Source organism: Cherax quadricarinatus, chromosome 75 (assembly GCF_038502225.1).
Source record: "Cherax quadricarinatus isolate ZL_2023a chromosome 75, ASM3850222v1, whole genome shotgun sequence".
In the NCBI taxonomy this organism is placed as follows: domain Eukaryota; kingdom Metazoa; phylum Arthropoda; class Malacostraca; order Decapoda; family Parastacidae; genus Cherax; species Cherax quadricarinatus.
This window is the reverse complement of record NC_091366.1, coordinates 8,031,904-8,050,714: the sequence shown is the minus strand read 5'-3', so window position 1 is coordinate 8,050,714 and position 18,811 is coordinate 8,031,904. Positions and strand designations below refer to the sequence as shown.

Here is an 18,811-nt window from a genome sequence, read left to right as displayed (position 1 = left end):
AATATTAAACTCCCCAATTGACGTGTATTGGACGTGTGGTGTGATTTGCTTACTCCTGAACATTGGTAAAAATCGAACATTTTTGCTACTTTGAGCTCAATTTCAAGGTCGTTTTCATTGTGAAACTAATCAAAATCATTTCTATTTTTGTAATATGTTTTCCATTTTATCACTTGAAACCATGAAAACGAGAATACAAGGATAAATACTATACGAAAATACTCTACGCCTCAAAGTCAGCGTTTTAATCCAAAAAAATGGTCAGTTTTTTTTTTTTCTCATTGTACACTGCGTGCTGCAGGATTTTTTTTTATGTGGTGCACACTGACCACAGACCCATTCTCTCACATGTGGGCCTACCAGCTTTCTCCTGCTTGATTTGAAGCCACTAGAATTTAATACACGTATTAATACGTCTAAAACAGTGGCGCGTAAGACGTATATATACGACCAAAACAGTCAAAGGGTTAAATTTTGATATTGCTGTAATAATAAATATGACAGCAAATTGATCACCGTATTAACAAGTTAATAATTATAATAGAAACAAATTGGTGGACTTATGATAGTAGCAAAGTGTTAACAGAAGCAACAAATGGGCAGCAATCACTGCAAATTCATAATGATTATAAATTACTTTCAAAGTGCTGAATAACCACAGAGTTGTAATGCTGCTAAAAACTTTCAAGTTCCTCGATTAGCCTTATTACAGGACTATAATGTGATTTTGCAAGGAAACTAATGTGATAGTTCCAGACCAGGCCACTGCTAGGATATAACAGTGTCACTGTTCCAGACCATGCCACTGCTGAGGTATAACTATGACACTTCTGCAAACTAGGTCACTGGTCTAGGACCAGAAGAGGTCACATCACTTACCTCTTTTTGTAGGTTCGCTGGTATAATCACCTGACCTGGGCCTTTTTCAGGTGGTGGCCCAGTCATGGCTCCCTTTAGCAGGAGTGTCTCAGACCAATGTCTGCCATGGGAGGAGGTACAAGTGCCTCCTTGTCTTCTGGGACTAACTGTCCCCAGGCCTAGCCCCATTCCCCTCCCCCACGGGGCTCGGAGGGAGAAGCTAGGCACTCTGGACTCCCACAAACCCTGCCCACACAGGGCTCGAAGGGTGTGGTAGCTGCATAGCAGCACACGATGTCTGGAGGTGCAAAGGCAGCAAGCACCACAGGCTCCTAGTAGAGCCACACCCCAGATGTGGGCCAAGCCCAAGCACTGGGGAAGCTCAAGAATGCCCATTTGCTGTGAGTGTTGCTACTGCTACTTTGCTTGTCCGTTGCACTCCGATATCACTTACCAATTCATTGTGTGACACTAAACCACTACAAAACACTGTCTTAATAATGTATCAATACCACTACTACCAGAGGTCCCGGAACTAAGTTTGGGTCTTGCTTGTTACAAAAGCCTAACTATATATTTCATTGTGGCATCACTCATGGGCATTTATTAACAACTTAACATATAACCGATGCATCTGTAGCAAATCATCTCGTCTCTCAATACTAACCAAACCAACCAAAACAACTAATCAGTTTGAAGCAACTCTCCCAAATATTATATATGTAATTACATATTGTAATCTTTACAAAGAAATGTGTACTCTTTTTCTTTATCTTATCTATAATAAGAACATGAGAAAGAGCACTGCAGCAGGCCTACTGGTCCATGCTAGGCAAGTCCAAGTCACCTACTGGCCTAAGCTAGTCAGGTTCAAGTCACATCCACTTAAGAAGGAAGGAGCAATGCATCATCCCTATTGTTCTAAGCCAATCAGATCCAACTCAGACCCACCCACACCCACTCATGTTAACAGGATATAACTACAATACTGAACATAGGGTTATAATATGTTCCAGTTAGCAGAATAAGTTAGTTGTACTGTATTTGGGCTAAGATTAATATCTTTAGGTAGCAGGATAAATTTGCAGTATGAGAGCCACAGTTAATAGCACCAGCAGGATAAATTTCTAGTACTTGAGCCATGATTGATATCTTTAGTTAGCAGGATGAAAATTTGTAGTGTGGTAATTTTCATTAATTTCTGTTATTTTTGTATCTTTGTACAGTAGATATTTATTTGCCTTTTAGATATTGTTTTATTGACCGCATAAGGATCACCATCATGAGTTTTGTCCAAAATTGTGTCGTGTTTGTGCTCATTTTGATTTATGTTTTCTCATTTTTTCTGCACCCTGGTGGAATTGTCACACGTATGTATGAGTTTTCTGTGTCTAGCACTGCTTGTATCATGAAGTGTGAAATATACTGCTAAATATCACATGTGCTTAATATCATTCATATGTATTAACCCAGCTTGAATTCTCACATGCATTAATATTATTACTTCTTGTCTGATACAGTGCATGGACTGAAGCTATAGAATAAGTTTATGAGTTGGGCAAATTTCGATTTGCCCAACTTGTAGTCTATGAGAAATAATTGCATGATTAAAGAGTCGAACCCACTCAGGCTTTGCAATGGAAAAGACTCCGCTGAAGTTGAAACTGAAGCTGGGTAGTGGAGGCCCTTCTACCCCAGAGCAGAAAGCAGCTTCTTCAGCACACCCAACTATCATCTCCAACATGGCTGATGATGAACAGGGACAGATTGCATCAGATGAGGAGGTGGAGGAGGAGGAGTGTGCTGAGGATGCCCAGGTGAGCTACTCTTGTGCAGTTTATATATTATAGTAAGCAATACAATCACAAACTGGCAATCTAAACGATGTAAAACAAGCCACATGGGGATGGAAATCTTTAGCTCTACATCTTTTGCACTCGTGTGCCATCAGGAGCTATGCAGTGTTGCAAGACAGCAACAGATAGGAGGGGAAATAACCTGATAGATCAGACAGTCAGCATGTAAGTGATTATAGGCCAGGCTGTGGGAGAAAACTCCCAAAACTGATCACAAATATGTGATAGGAAGACAGTCTAATAAAAGTGCTTCATAAATATCTTGCACAATTGCAGTTTCCTCCAAATTCGCATGCTTCTTCATTGACGGGTTTCAGTCATCAAACATTTTTATGACTCGGTGGCTTTTTCCATGTCCAGGTCTCTGTTTGTGATTATTATTTTATGAATGTTAATATTAACAAGAGTAATATACGAAAGATGTGGTCTCTGAAACAAAACATAAATCTGAAAGAGAATTTATTATGCAGATATGATTTTATTATATGTAGTTTATAGTTTCTTGTGACCTCTAGGAACACCTTCCCCACTGATATAAAAACATAAGAACAGAGCATGGCAGCAGGCCTACTGACCCATGCTAGGCAAGTCTAAGCCATACCCACTTAAGAAGGAAAGAGCACTGCTGTAGGCCTACTGGCCCAGGCTAGGCAGGGCCATCTCACACTCACCCACACCCACTCATGTACTTGTCTAACCTATTTTTAATAATCTAACAGGGGGAGGAGGAGCCAGTTGCAGAGGAGGAGGGCCGATCACGCTCTCGTCACTCTCATCATGATGAAGGAGCAAGGTATGGCATTACTCCTGAAGGAGTGCCACCTGACATTGTTCTTGGGTGGGGATGATTCACACTGGTGGCTCTCAGTAGGGATGGAAAGAGTTCATTTCCCAAAGGAGAATGAGTCTCTTAAGTTTCAACGGTTATGTAATAACACATGCAATAATTATGTAAATATTCCTGCAAGGGGTCATTGCAAGCTAAATTATGCAAAGTCAGTCTGAAATTGGATTATTCACAGAACTTGTGTGGAGAACTGGTTAGATAAGTACACTTCCTGCATGAAACAAACATAAGACAAGTGTTATTATCTTTTAACACCATGATGTCCAGCAGCCTTTCCCTGGAAATCCCCTCGGAGCGCTGTTCCAATTTCCACAGTGGCTGTTGATTACCAAGTTTGTTATTCATATAATTTGCCCGAAAGGAGCGTATATCTCGGCATTTCACTATCATCTGAAATGCGTAGTGGTACTCACTTGGGTTTGGGTGAATCACCCACGCGTCACAGGACCTATTGGTAATTCCAGTCAAATCTCACCCCTACCTATTAGCTGCAGCTAATGTAATTAGGTGTGGGTATAGCTGGATTTACCTGGGTATTGTAACTGACCCAATTTCCCCTAGTTTGTTGTAGGGGAAGTGTGACCCTGGTATTGTTGTCTTGAGCAGGCTTCTACAGATGCATAGTTATGTCCTCGGTCTTTGACAGGGAGTCACTTCGGTCATTGTTTACGCGACAAAGTGATATCTTCTTCGTTCATAACACCTGAATGCATATCGCGACAAACTTTACACTTATCGGGATTATACTGCAGATAATAAACTCATGTTTCTTTTTAACACTAGTTTTCCTAGTGGAGATTGACAGTATTTCAGAGTTTTCTGCACAAAGTGATTAATTTCTTTGTTCTCAGCTGAGATTTGTGACATGTTCATGCTCTCATGTCTGAATTCAACCTAGTGTGTCGTCCTCCCCAAGTGCCCATCAATCGCCCTCAGCACAAAAGAACTGCTGAGTTCAGCTTTATATCTCTTCCTTACTACACATTGCAACAGTATTCAATACAAGAGGGTAGGTTTCTTGTTATCTAGCTATAAACTAGAATTCCTAATAGTCCCAACTTGTAGATAAGTGGGGCACAGGTTTTTCCTTAATTTTCCTGCTATGGAAAAAAGAGTAATTACTCTTGTTTAACCTCTAGCAAGGAGAGGAAGGCGTGCCTCGTGATGCTATGGTACATACATGTGTTCCTCATAAAACTGTTGTGAAGAAGGAAGAGTCCACTAGCCCCTTCCAGGGGAGCTAAGTCCCTCAGAGGGCTGCAGGGGGGCTGAAAGGGCTGAGAGATACCCCCTTTACTGGAGAATTTTCTCCACAACTTGAGTTATCAGTTAATATCATCTGCCTTTCTGCTAAGTTTAAAAATATTGTGTGGTGCTTAGATCTTTATTTGAATTTTATTATAAAACTGGTTTATGGAATCATAACATGACTTGTACCGTCAATTCCTGGGTTTGGCACTTCCTCATGAATATAATAGTTTTTTTTAACATACCAGTGTCTCCCACTGAGGCAGGGTGACCCAAGTTAACAGGAAACATTCACCATCACTCGCTGCATCACTGTCTTGCCAGAGGGATGCCGGTATAACAGTTCAGATGCCCTTCCAAACTGCAGATACGCCCACCACTCCTTCAGAGTGCAGGCACTTTGCTTACCACCTCCAGGACTTGAGTCTGGCTAACTCATTTCCTGAATCTCTTCATAAATGCTATCTTGCTCACACTCCAACAGCACAAGAAGTCATAAAAGTCACTTACCCCCACTCCTATCTAACATGGTCACATACGCCTGTTACATGTCCAAGCCCTTCACACACAAAGCCTCCTTTACCTCCTCCCTTCAACCTTTTCTAGGGTGACCCCCTGCCCTGCCTTCCCCCACTACAAATTTATACATCCTCCAGAATGACTTGGAATATAATAATGTAAGAATGTAAAACTTAATTTCAAAGCAAATGTGCTCCTCGACTTACGATGGGATTGTGTTCTGACAGACCCATTGTAAGTCAAAAATATTGTAAGTTGAATGTGAATATGATATGCTGAATAAATAAGTAAATAAATAACTGCTGTCACTAAATAAGTAAATAAACAAATAATAGCTGTAACTAACTAAATACTAGTATTGAAAAGTAAATATATGAATACAAGTTACAGACTTTCTGCCTTCAGGATGGATAATTATCTGAAATTTCATCTCCAGGCTAACTCCTCTTGCACCATCATAAAGTCAAACCCTCTTAAGTCAAGGATCATCTGTATGGTACATAATTCCAAAATTAAAGAGGGGTTGTTAGACATTGGTATAACATAATACTTTTATAAGTTTAACCCCTTCATGGTCCAAGGCCCAAATCTGAAGTGGTGCCCCAGTGTCCAAGAATTTAAAAAAAAAAATTTATTATTTTTTCTTATGAAATGGTAGAGAATCTTTTTGTGAAGGTAATAAAACAAAAAGTACGAAATTTGGTGGAAAATTGACAAAATTATGCTCTCGCGAATTTTGATGTGTCAGCGATATTTACGAATCGGTGATTTTGCCGACTTTGACTCCCATTTTAGGCCAATTACATTATTCCAATCAACCAAATTCTTAGCTATTTCACTAGTATTACTTCTATTCTATCGATTGAGCACAAGAAATCGCCAAGTCAACTGTTTCAACTACAAAATAAAGTGATCGGAAATTGTTAATTTGGCCAATTTAACACAAAGTTCAAAATATTCCAATTTCAAAATAGGCTCCAGAATAAACAATGTAGGTATTCCTGGAACTAAACTAACATTTCCTCTGTTCATTAGTTACATTTTGAGGCTTTACAAATAAATTCCATTTTGATTTTTTATTCACATAATGAATTTTTATTCACACCAAAAAATAGAAGATTTACTGTTATGCAATACTGTAATAATTGTATAAATATCATCACCATATTTGTGAATGTATATTAGACCCACCAGCTGACATGTATTAGATGTGTGAGGTCGTTTGTTTACTCTTGAATATCGGCAAAAATTTAAATTTTCCGCTACTTTGAGCTCAGTTTCAAGCCATTTCCAGTGCTAAAACCAATCAAAATCATCTCTATTTCTGTAATATATCTTCCATTCTATCAAATGAGACCAAGAAATCGCAAATACAACTATAAAAAACATAAGAAAAAACACTGCAAAGTCGCTGTTTTAATTGAAAAATAATGATTTCAGTTTTTTTCCCTCATTATACACAGTGTGCTGCAGGATCTGTTTTATGTGGTGCACACATACCACATAGATGTATTCTGTCATATCTAGGCCCAAATGTACCACTCACAGTTTATCAGAGTGAGCTGAGCTCATGACGTAGATCTACGGTTTGGACCCTGAACGTAAAGCCGTAGATCTACGGGACGGACCCTGAAAGGGTTAAGTCAAGGATCATCTGTATGGTACATAATTCCAAAATTAAAGAGTGGTTGTTAGACATTGGTATAACATAATACTTTTATAAGTTTAACCCCTTCAGGGTCCAAGGCCCAAATCTGAAGTGGTGCCCCAGTGTCCAAGAATTTTCAAAAAAAAAAATTTGTTATTTTTTCTTATGAAATGGTAGAGAATCTTTTTGTGAAGGTAATATAACAAAAAGTACGAAATTTGATGGAAAATTGACGAAATTATGCTCTCGCGAATTTTGATGTGTTAGCGATATTTACAAATCGGCGATTTTGCCACTCACAGTTTATCAGAGTGAGCTGAGCTCATGACGTAGATCTACGGTTTGGACCCTGAATGTAAAGCCGTAGATCTACGGGACGGACCCTCAAAGGGTTAAACTTTCATTAGTTTCTTTTCTTGAAATACGAGACGTTACTGTGAATTTCATATAACCTGTAGTTACCAGCGGTCGCAATATACACAACGAGAAGCAATTATTACTACAGAAAAAGCGTCCTTCCTCCAAAATTTGCACCAGTCAACTATAGTGATAATATAGCATTTATTGTGGTGGAGACGGAAAAAAAAAAAAAAAAATAGAAAAGCCAGATACAGCGATTGATAAACAAGGAGGTGACCGTTCGTCATTGTAGGAGCTGCCAGTAATCACCGGCTCTTCAACACGCAAGTTATACTTTTGTATCAGTCAAATCACATATTACTCGGGTAGATAATTTCCAGTAGATCCTTCATGTGTTAGCTCAAATCACCGACCAGTATGTTTTAAATAAGTGACCCACTGATCAGAGCAGATCGACTGGTCCGGACCCTTGACTGGTCCGAACCCTTGACTGGTCCGAACCCGGGACTGGTCCGAACCCTTGACTGGTCCGAACCCTGGACTGGTTTCAAACGGTTTCGTTGTGCACCACCTAGCAGGTTATTAATAGAATATTCAAGAGGTTGCTAGTAGAATTGCAGTAAATCAACCATTCAAATCATTATGAAGCTGTGTGTAGTCTGTGGTCAGTTAAACAAACGGGCTTCCACATGCATAAATTGTCATTTCTGTGGAAATTGGTGTCACGCCCCTTGTGCAGATATCCAAGAACTAGCTACAAGCAGTATTAAAACAGGGAAGTGTTTTTGGGTATGCCCAAATGAGATAAATCTGTGGACTAAAATCACAAGGGTATTAAAAGAGGTCAACATCAAAGCTGCTTTCATAGAAAACCTGGAAGCTTTCTACAACAGATGGGAACATAAAAAGTCCGGGCTGAATGGTACTGCCCTTGATACTGGCCATGTAGTCAGAAACTGTAAGGCTGGAGATGATGTCCTGGTAGTCAGTAAATGGGGGGCTGATAGTGCTGTCCTGGGAGACAGTAATGGGGAAGCTGGAGGTGCTGTCCTGGGAGACAGTAATGGTGAAGCTGGAGGTGCTGTCCTGGGAGACAGTAATGGTGAAGCTGGAGATGCTGTCCTGGGAGACAGTAATGGGGAAGCTGGAGATGCTGTCCTGGGAGACAGTAATGGTGAAGCTGGAGATTTTGTCCAGGTAGTCGGGAATTATACGCAGGAAGGAATACATATAAATGACCCCATAGGGGACAGGAGCCATAGTAGGGAAACAAGTGTAGTCAAAGATAAGATAAAACCAATATTGCAAACTAGAAATACCGCAGGAAATAGCAAACAAGAGGACTCCACTAGCAATAGTGAGGATATATTACCAAAAACAAATGGTGGGAGCTCCATTGTTGGTGCTAGGGAGGATAGAAGTAAGACAGGGAAACATGCACCAACAGGGAATACAGTCACAGAAACCCAAGGCAAACGGAAACCAAGCCTGTGCACATACTATGCACTCGGTATCTGCTGGCATGGGAAATCTGGAAAAACAGATGGGACGTGCAACTATGACCACCCTAGGAAATGCCATGCCCATATGACAACAGGAAAATGCAAACTCCCTTCCTGTAAGCTTTTTCACCCTGAACTGTGTACCTCTTCAGTACAGGAAAGACTGTGCTATAACTTAAATTGCCAGGCATACCATCTAAAGGGGACAAAAAGATACAAAACATCCAGGCCATGGGAAAACCTGGGTAGCCACAGCCACTCAAGAGGGAGAGGTTTTTTAGTGCCAGGAAGGAAAAAAAACTGGCAGGAAATGGCAGAAATCGTACACCAAATCCAGTCATTCCTGGAGTGGAACCACAGTCGATGGCCTCCACTCCAAACCAACAGATACAGATACTAATGCCGGAAAAAAAATCCCCCCCCAGTACCAACAATACCACCAGTCCGATAACATTCTTCTTTGCAAATATACAGGGTCTAAAGCCAGCAACAAACAACAAAATACCTTTCATCCGTGGACTGCTTGCAGAGGCAAAGGCAATGTTCGCGGCTTTCACTGAGACCCACATAAAGGATCACTTGGACAACGAAATATGGATCCCAGGTTACAACCTATACAGATGTGACAAAGTGAACAGGCAAAAGGGGGGGGTTGGCCTGTACATTGCAGAGTCACTTGTTTGCACAGAACTGCTAAATGCCTCAAATGATGTAGTGGAAGTTTTAGCAGTAAAGGTCGAGAACCAAAACCTAGTCATTGTGATAGTCTACAAGCCTCCGGATGCAACATCCCAGCAATTCCAGGAACAGCTGTTAAAAATTGACCACTGTCTGGAAAACCTTCCAGCTCCTGCACCCAACATCTTGCTCCTGGGGGATTTCAACTTAAGGCACCTAAAATGGAGGAATATAGCAAATAATATTGTTGCAGTAATAACACCAGGAGGCAGCTCTGATGAAAACTCACACTCACGCGAGCTTTTAAATCTCTGCACAAAATTCAATTTAAACCAGCAAATAATAGAGCCTACTAGACTGGAGAATACACTAGACCTCATCTTCACTAACAATGATGATCTGATAAGAAATATCACCATATCAAAAACAATATACTCAGATCACAACATAATTGAGGTTCAGTCATGTATGCGCGGAGCCCCAGACCGACATAATGAGATTAGTCACGAGGGAGCATTCACCAAATTCAACTTCAATAACAAAAACATAAAGTGGGACCAAGTAAACCAAGTCCTAACCGATATAAGCTGGGAAGATATACTAAGCAACACAGACCCCAACTTATGCCTAGAACAGATTAACTCGGTGGCACTCGATGTATGCACAAGGCTTATTCCTCTAAGAAAAAGGAGGAGTAGATGTAAAACAGAAAGAGACAGGCGCTCCCTTTACAGGCGACGGAAAAGAATAACAGAGCGGCTAAAAGAGGTCAATATATCTGAAATGCGTAGAGAGACACTGGTCAGAGAAATAGCAAGCATCGAACTTAAGCTAAAAGAATCCTTTAGGAGTCAGGAATCGCGGGAAGAACTAAAAGCCATAAATGAAATCGAAAGAAACCCAAAGTATTTCTTCTCCTATGCCAAATCAAAATCGAGAACAACGTCCAGTATTGGGCCCCTACTTAAACAAGATGGGTCCTACACAGATGACAGCAAGGAAATGAGTGAGCTACTCAAGTCCCAATATGACTCAGTTTTTAGCAAGCCGCTAACCAGACTGAGAGTCGAAGATCAAAATGAATTTTTTATGAGAGAGCCACAAAATTTGATTAACACAAGCCTATCCGATGTTATCCTGACGCCAAATGACTTCGAACAGGCGATAAATGACATGCCCATGCACTCTGCCCCAGGGCCAGACTCATGGAACTCTGTGTTCATCAAGAACTGCAAGAAGCCCCTATCACGAGCCTTTTCCATCCTATGGAGAGGGAGCATGGACACGGGGGTCGTCCCACAGTTACTAAAAACAACAGACATAGCCCCACTCCACAAAGGGGGCAGTAAAGCAACAGCAAAGAACTACAGACCAATAGCACTAACATCCCATATCATAAAAATCTTTGAAAGGGTCCTAAGAAGCAAGATCACCACGCATCTAGAAACCCATCAGTTACACAACCCAGGGCAACATGGGTTTAGAACAGGTCACTCCTGTCTGTCTCAACTATTGGACCACTACGACAAGGTCCTAAATGCACTAGAAGACAAAAAGAATGCAGATGTAATATATACAGACTTTGCAAAAGCCTTCGACAAGTGTGACCATGGCGTAATAGCGCACAAAATGCGTGCTAAAGGAATAACAGGAAAAGTCGGTCGATGGATCTATAATTTCCTCACTAACAGAACACAGAGTAGTCGTCAACAGAGTAAAGTCCGAAGCAGCTACGGTGAAAAGCTCTGTTCCACAAGGCACAGTACTCGCTCCCATCTTGTTCCTCATCCTTATATCCGACATAGACAAGGATGTCAGCCACAGCACCGTGTCTTCCTTTGCAGATGACACCCGAATCTGCATGACAGTGTCTTCCATTGCAGACACTGCAAAGCTCCAGGCAGACATCAACCAAATCTTTCAGTGGGCTGCAGAAAACAATATGAAGTTCAACGATGAGAAATTTCAATTACTCAGATATGGTGAACATGAGGAAATTAAATCTTCATCAGAGTACAAAACAAATTCTGGCCACAAAATAGAGCGAAACACCAACGTCAAAGACCTGGGAGTGATCATGTCGGAGGATCTCACCTTCAAGGACCATAACATTGTATCAATCGCATCTGCTAGAAAAATGACAGGATGGATAATGAGAACCTTCAAAACTAGGGAGGCCAAGCCCATGATGACACTCTTCAGGTCACTTGTTCTATCTAGGCTGGAATATTGCTGCACACTAACAGCACCTTTCAAGGCAGGTGAAATTGCCGACCTAGAAAATGTACAGAGAACTTTCACGGCGCGCATAACGGAGATAAAACACCTCAATTACTGGGAGCGCTTGAGGTTCCTAAACCTGTATTCCCTGGAACGCAGGAGGGAGAGATACATGATTATATACACCTGGAAAATCCTAGAGGGACTAGTACCGAACTTGCACACGAAAATCACTCATTACGAAAGCAAAAGACTTGGCAGACGATGCACCATCCCCCCAATGAAAAGCAGGGGTGTCACTAGCACGTTAAGAGACCATACAATAAGTGTCAGGGGCCCGAGACTGTTCAACTGCCTCCCAGCACACATAAGGGGGATTACCAACAGACCCCTGGCAGTCTTCAAGCTGGCACTGGACAAGCACCTAAAGTCAGTTCCGGATCAGCCGGGCTGTGGCTCGTATGTTGGTTTGCGTGCAGCCAGCAGCAACAGCCTGGTTGATCAGGCTCTGATCCACCAGGAGGCCTGGTCTCAGACCGGGCCGCGGGGGCGTTGACCCCCGGAACTCTCTCCAGGTAAACTCCAGGTAATACAACTTTATCACAACAGATAACTATTCAATGAAAACAGCATGTTTGACCTTCAAAATGGCAGATAAACTAGCTGGAGTTGCATGACTGAAATCTCTCTGTTGGTAAACAAACCTTTCAGTCTGAAGAAAGATGAAGAGTAAGAGACATGTCCAAGAGTTGGAAATATTTATTATTGAATGAAACATTTTACCTACACAGTAGGCTTCTTCAGTCAAATACAGAGGAAGCATGCAGAGTACCAGAGATGATGTAATCAGTCCATCAGTGTTGGATGTTGAGCCTTCAGTGCTCTGAAGAGTTTAACTGTTCATGTTTGCTGAGTCAGTGAGTGAGTTAGCCTGTTAATGTTTCCTGAGGTTTGATAGCCTGGGAGTTATATAGAATAAGTGCATCTCTGGCAAGACAGTGATAGTGTGAATAATGGTGAAAGTGTTTCTTTTTTGGGTCTGACTGCCTCGGTGGGAGACGGTTTTTTCACGTTTTGGAGATAAGTTTTGTGAGCAGTAAATTAATCATTAAAATTATCTCTTCCACTTTCAGAGAGAAGCATAAGAAATCTAAAAAGAAGAAGAAGAAGAAGGAGCGTGAGAAGGACAAAGAGAGGCACAAGCATCGTCATCATCGGGAAAAGGCAGAGGTAAATTACTAATAGTTTTTGAAGTTTTGCATAAATTTAGTATTACACAAAAATTATGAAATGCATACAGTAAATCATTAATTAATTGGTTCTTTCATTAAAAGAAAAGGTGCATTGGATTTTCATTTTTTTGTGGTCCATTTGTTTTTCACATTCTTTCTTTGTTTTAGTCTTTGTTTAGGTGCTGAATCTAGCAAGACTGCCAAATAATGTTGAAAGCCAGAAAACTGATTGCCAAACAATAAATGATCTGTATTTAGAGCTCTTTTTTTTTAGATGATTTTTTATTACGACTGCAGCCTTCCATTAAGGTAGAGTGCATGGTATTTAAAGTACACCAACAACAAGGAAAATTATATGAGTTGGGTGTGACAGTTCAGAAATATTATTTTAAGATAATGGAACATTGTGTAACTTAACTGTTTTGCAAGAGGTGTATGGACATCACATTTCCTTTGCCTCTTTGAGGTGTAGCATCCCCTCCAAGCCTTCATAGTGCTGGCACTGTACCTCCCACCTCCAGAACTCATGTCCAACTAATATATTTTTGATACATCTTTCACATTTGTTCCTTTTTTAGGGTGAGGAACCTACAGATGAACCACCCATCAAGAAGCAGCATCTGGAGGCTAGTGCCATAGTAACTTCACCATCCAAGGAGTCAAGCTCTCCTCTGCCCAAGTCCAATGAGTCGTCTTCTTCACTCAATGTTAGTCAGAATTACATTTACTGTTTATGAAAAGTATTTCAAGGCCTGGCTGTCTTATTGGATATTCTTGTAGGAATGCTTTTTTATTGCTGTTTATTTTTCTGGCTGTCTTAAGAATGCTTTGGTATGCTGACTTGAGAACTTTTAAGCACTTAGCATACTGTATGATTTTAGTATCTTTATTCACTCTCATGGAAGGAAAAGAGCCAAGAGTTTTTGATCTTTCACAGATCATGATGGGAGCCAGTACATTAATGTGACCATCATAATCAAAGACCAGAACTAACACCTGAGTTAAAACCCATATTAACATGCTTTCATATACAGTGGACCCTCAACCAGCGATATTAATCCGTTCCTGAGAGCTCATTGTTAGTCAAAATAATCGTTAGTCAAGTTAATTTTCCCCATAAGAAATAATGGAAATCAAATTAATCCGTGCAAGACACCCAAAAGTATTGAAGAAAAAAAAATTTTTACCACATGAAATATTAATTTTAATACACACAAACTGAAGATTACATGCACAGTTACATGACACTTACCTTTATTGAAGATCTGGTGATGATTGATGGGATGGGAGGAGGAGAGAGCGTTATCTTCTTACTGTTTAGAAGGGGAATCCCCTTCCATTAGCACTTGAGGCAGCAAGTCTTTTTCTGGGGTTACTTCCCTTATTCTTTTAATGCCACTAGGACCAGCTTGAGAGTCACTGGACTTCTGTCGCACAATATATCTGTCCATAGAGGCCTGTACCTCTCGTTCCTTTATGACTTTCCTAAAGTGGTTCACAACATTGTCATTGTACAGGTTGCCAACACAGCTTGCAGTAGCTGTGTCAGGGTGATTATCATCCATAAAGCTTTACACTTTAAGCCACATTGCACAGATTTCCTTAATCTTAGAAGTAGACAACTTCTTCAATTTCTCTCTCCCCTCCTCCGAAGCAGTTTCCTCAGGTCTGCCCTCTTGCTGTTCGAGATGATCTAGCAGCTCATCATTGGTTAGTTCTTCACTGTCCTCCACCACCAACTCTTCCACATCCTCCCCACTAACCTCCAACCCCAAGGACTTCCCCAATGCCACAATGGATTCCTCAACTGGCATAGGATTCTCAGGGTTAGCCTCAAACCCTTCAAAATCCCTTTTGTCTACACATTCTGGCCACAGTTTTTTCCAAGCAGAGTTCAATGTCCTCTTAGTCACTTCCTCCCAAGCCTTACCTATAATGTTTACACAATTGAGGATGGTAAAATGATCTTTCCAAAACTCTCTTAGAGTCAGTTGAGTTTCTGAGGTCACTACAAAGCACCTTTCAAACATAGCTTTTGTGTACAGTTTCTTGAAGTTGGAAATAACCTGCTGGTCCATGGGCTCCAGGAGAGGAGTGGTATTAGGAGGCAAAAACTTCACCTTAATGAAGTTCATGTCCCTAGAAAGTCGCTCTGCCACATCTGTAGGATGACCAGGGGCATTGTCTAATACCAGGAGGCACTTAAAGTCTAATTTCTTTTCATTTAGTTAATTTTTCACATCAGGGGCAAATGCATGGTGTAACCAGTCACAGAAAAAGTCCCTAGTGACCCATGCCTTACTGTTTGCCCTCCACAGCACACACAAATTAGCCTTGAGGACATTGTTTTTCCTGAACACTCTGGAGGTTTCAGAGTGATACACCAATAAAGGCTTCACTTTGCAATCACCACTAGCATTGGCACACATCAACAAAGTAAGCCTGTCTTTCATAGGCTTATGTCCTGGGAGTGCCTTTTCCTCCTGAGTAATGTACGTCCTGCTTGGCATTTTCTTCCAAAACAGGCCTGTTTTGTCACAATTAAACACTTGTTCAGGTTGCAGTCCTTCACTGTCTATGTACTCCTTGAAGTCCTGCACATATTTTTCAGCCGCTTTGTGGTCCGAACTGACAGCCTCACCATGCCTTATCACACTATGAATGCCACTACGCTTCTTAAATCTCTCAAACCAACCTTTGCTGGCCTTAAATTCACTCACATCACTAGTTGCTGGCATTTTTTTAATTAAATTGTCATGCAACTTCCTAGCCTTTTCACATATGATCGCTTGAGAGATGCTGTCTCCTGCTATCTGTTTCTCGTTTATCCACACCAATAACAGTCTCTCAACATCTTCGAGTACTTGCGATCTCAGTTTCGAAAACATAGTTGCACCTTTGGCAAGAACAGCTTCCTTGATTGCCGTTTTCTTGCCCACAATAGTAGCGATGGTTGATTGGGGTTTATTATACAACCTGACCAGCTCAGAGATATGCACTCCACTTTCATATTTATCAATGATCTCTTTCTTCATCTCCATAGTAATTCTCACCCTTTTTGCTGTAGGGTTGGCAATAGAAGCTTTCTTGGTCCCCATGGTGACTTATTTTGCAGGTGCAATCACTAAAAAGGCTGTGATAATATGAAATGTTTCAGTTGTTGTATGTTTGGAAGCGACCGCGGTGGCTGGCTGGCTTGTAAACACTGACACCCAAGGGACAAGTGAGGCGCGCTCAGGCCAAAGTGGACGCGTGTGGTACGGAACGAAAAGCTCTGGTCGGGTTTTTAAGCGCTAGTCGAGGCAAAATTTTTGCTAGTCAGATTTATCGTTAATCAATGCAATCGCTAGTTGAGGGTCCACTGTACTATACTATATAGCAGTGTTTAATTTTTTTTTTTTTCAGTGAACTGGCTGTATTCCGCCGAGGCAGGGTGACCTAAACAGAAAAATGAAGGTTTTTCTTTTTAAATTTAGTAATCCGTGTTTAAATATTAATAATATATAGTTTTATCTTACATAATTTTCATATGACATATGAAGTTAAGAGAAGACCCAAGGCATGGTGGTGTTGCTGTTGTCTGTGGGAAGTGTACTTCATAGTGCTTCATGGTTCTTCTGTCTCTGCATTATTTTAATTGCACTCGTTTTTTTTGTCTCGCGCTTGTGACTACGTTATAGCATTTTGATTTTTTGGTACTACTCGCCCTTTGTGCATTTTAAGTACAAGAATAGTGCTGAAGGTGAGCTTGCTCTTTCATGGGGGTATGCCTCAATGTTGGTAAAAGCCTTTTGATCCAAAAAATTGTAGCTACCCTCCCCTTCATTGATTAAACCATACTATTTCTCTTTCCCTAGACTCAATGATTCCTGTGAGTTGAGCACTTTCCAATGAATATATAATTATAATGCTAATAAGGAAGGGAGTGTGATGAAGTTGGATAATGGATATTTTTGGATCAGCTCATGAGTTGTGGTTCACATTTCTTAGTTGACAGACAATTTGGTATTACAAAGTCAACACTGCTACATTGAGAGGAGTAAGATAGTAAGATGCTGATTAGAGGTGCAAAGTAATGCAGGTGGTGCTAAGCTGGTTACTCCTATTGATAACTAACATGTCAAGATGTACACTTGCCTCAATATTTGATGTGAGGACATGCAACAAAGATATATTAGATTCTTGTATCATTATCATGGAAAAGCCTTGCATGTACTTAGGACATTTATTAAGGAAATGTTTCACTAGTCATGGTAAAGCATTTCTTGAGTTAATGTCTTGATCAGAGGATAAGTGTCTTTTACATGCAACTTGTTGATATCACCATACCAGTTCCTCTAATAATTACCAGGAAATTAAGAAAAGGAAGGTTAAATGACAGAATTAAATTTTTGACCAAGAATTTTTAATTAATTCTAACTTGAATGAAAACACGCAAGAAAACAGCAGATTAGCCGTTTCACTGTCCAGATCCCCAATCTGAAACTTGTCCACAATGTCCAAGAATTTAAAAAAAAAAAAAAATTATTTTTCCTTATGAAATGATAGAGAATCTTTTACTGAAGGTAATAAAACAAAAGTATGTAAATTGATGGAAAATTGATAAAATTACGCTTTAGCGAATTTTGCTGTATCAATGATATTTAACCCTTTCAGGGTCCAAGGCCCAAATCTGGAGTCACGCACCAGTGTCCAAGAATTTTCAAAAAAAAAATATGTTATTTTTTCTTATGAAATCGTAGAGAATCTTTTTGTGAAGGTAATAAAACAAAAAGTACGAAATTTGGTGGAAAATTGACGAAATTATGCTCTCGCGAATTTTGATGTGTCAGCGATATTTACGAATCGGCGATTTTGCCGACTTTGACTCCCATTTTAGGCCAATTACATTATTCCAATCAACCAAATTCTTAGCTATTTCACTAGTATTACTTCTATTCTATCGATTGAGCACAAGAAATCGCCAAGTCAACTGTTTCAACTACAAAATAAAGTGATCGGAAATTGTTAATTTGGCCAATTTAACACAAAGTTCAAAATATTCCAATTTCAAAATAGGGTCCAGAATGAACAATGTAGGCATTCCTGGCACTAAACTACCATTTCCTCTGTTCATTAGTTATGTTTTGAGGCTTTACAAATAAATTCCATTTTGATTTTTTATTCACATAATGAATTTTTATTCACACCAAAAAATAGAAGATTTACTGTTATGCAATACTGTAATAATTGTATAAATATCATCACCATATTTGTGAATGTATATTAGACCCACCAGCTGGCGTGTATTAGAATTGTGAGGTCGTTTGTTTACTCTTGAATATCGGCAAAAATTTAACATTTCTGCTACTTTGAGCTCAGTTTCAAGCCATTTCCAGTGCTAAAACCAATCAAAATCATCTCTATTTCTGTAATATGTCTTCCATTCTATCAAATGAGACCAAGAAATCGCAAATACAACTATAAAAAACATACGAAAAAACACTGCAAAGTTGCTGTTTTAATCGAAAAATCATGATTTCATTTTTTTTCTCTCATTATACACAGTGTGCTGCAGGATCTGTTTTATGTGGTGCACACATACCACATAGATGTATTCTCTCATATCTAGGCCCAAATGTACCACTCACAGTTTATCAGAGTGAGCTGAGCTCATGGCGTAGATCTACGGTTTGGACCCTGAACATAAAGCCGTAGATCTACGGGACGGACCCTGAAAGGGTTAAACATCAGCAATTTTGCCTACATTGGGTCCTATTTTAGGACAATTACATTGTTCCAGTCGACCAAATTCTTAGCTATTTTGCTAGTATGTCTTCCATTTTATTGACTGGGCACAAGAA

The 18,811-nt window shown here is 40.2% G+C and overlaps 1 protein-coding gene across 3 annotated transcripts in view; it reads left to right on the top strand.

The window, feature by feature from the left end:
• Brd7-9 (Bromodomain containing 7/9) overlaps positions 1-18,811 on the top strand; it is a 54,627-nt gene that overhangs the window by 7,385 nt on the left and 28,431 nt on the right. For 2 of the 3 annotated variants that reach the window (XM_070101010.1, XM_070101009.1), the window contains exons 2-5: positions 2,488-2,675; positions 3,434-3,507; positions 12,870-12,966; positions 13,547-13,675. In XM_070101010.1, coding sequence (XP_069957111.1) covers positions 2,496-2,675; positions 3,434-3,507; positions 12,870-12,966; positions 13,547-13,675 — 480 coding nt within the window. In that variant the 5' untranslated portion in view covers positions 2,488-2,495. The remainder of the gene's footprint in view (positions 1-2,487; positions 2,676-3,433; positions 3,508-12,869; positions 12,967-13,546; positions 13,676-18,811) is intronic. The other variant, XM_070101011.1, reaches the window with a different exon arrangement.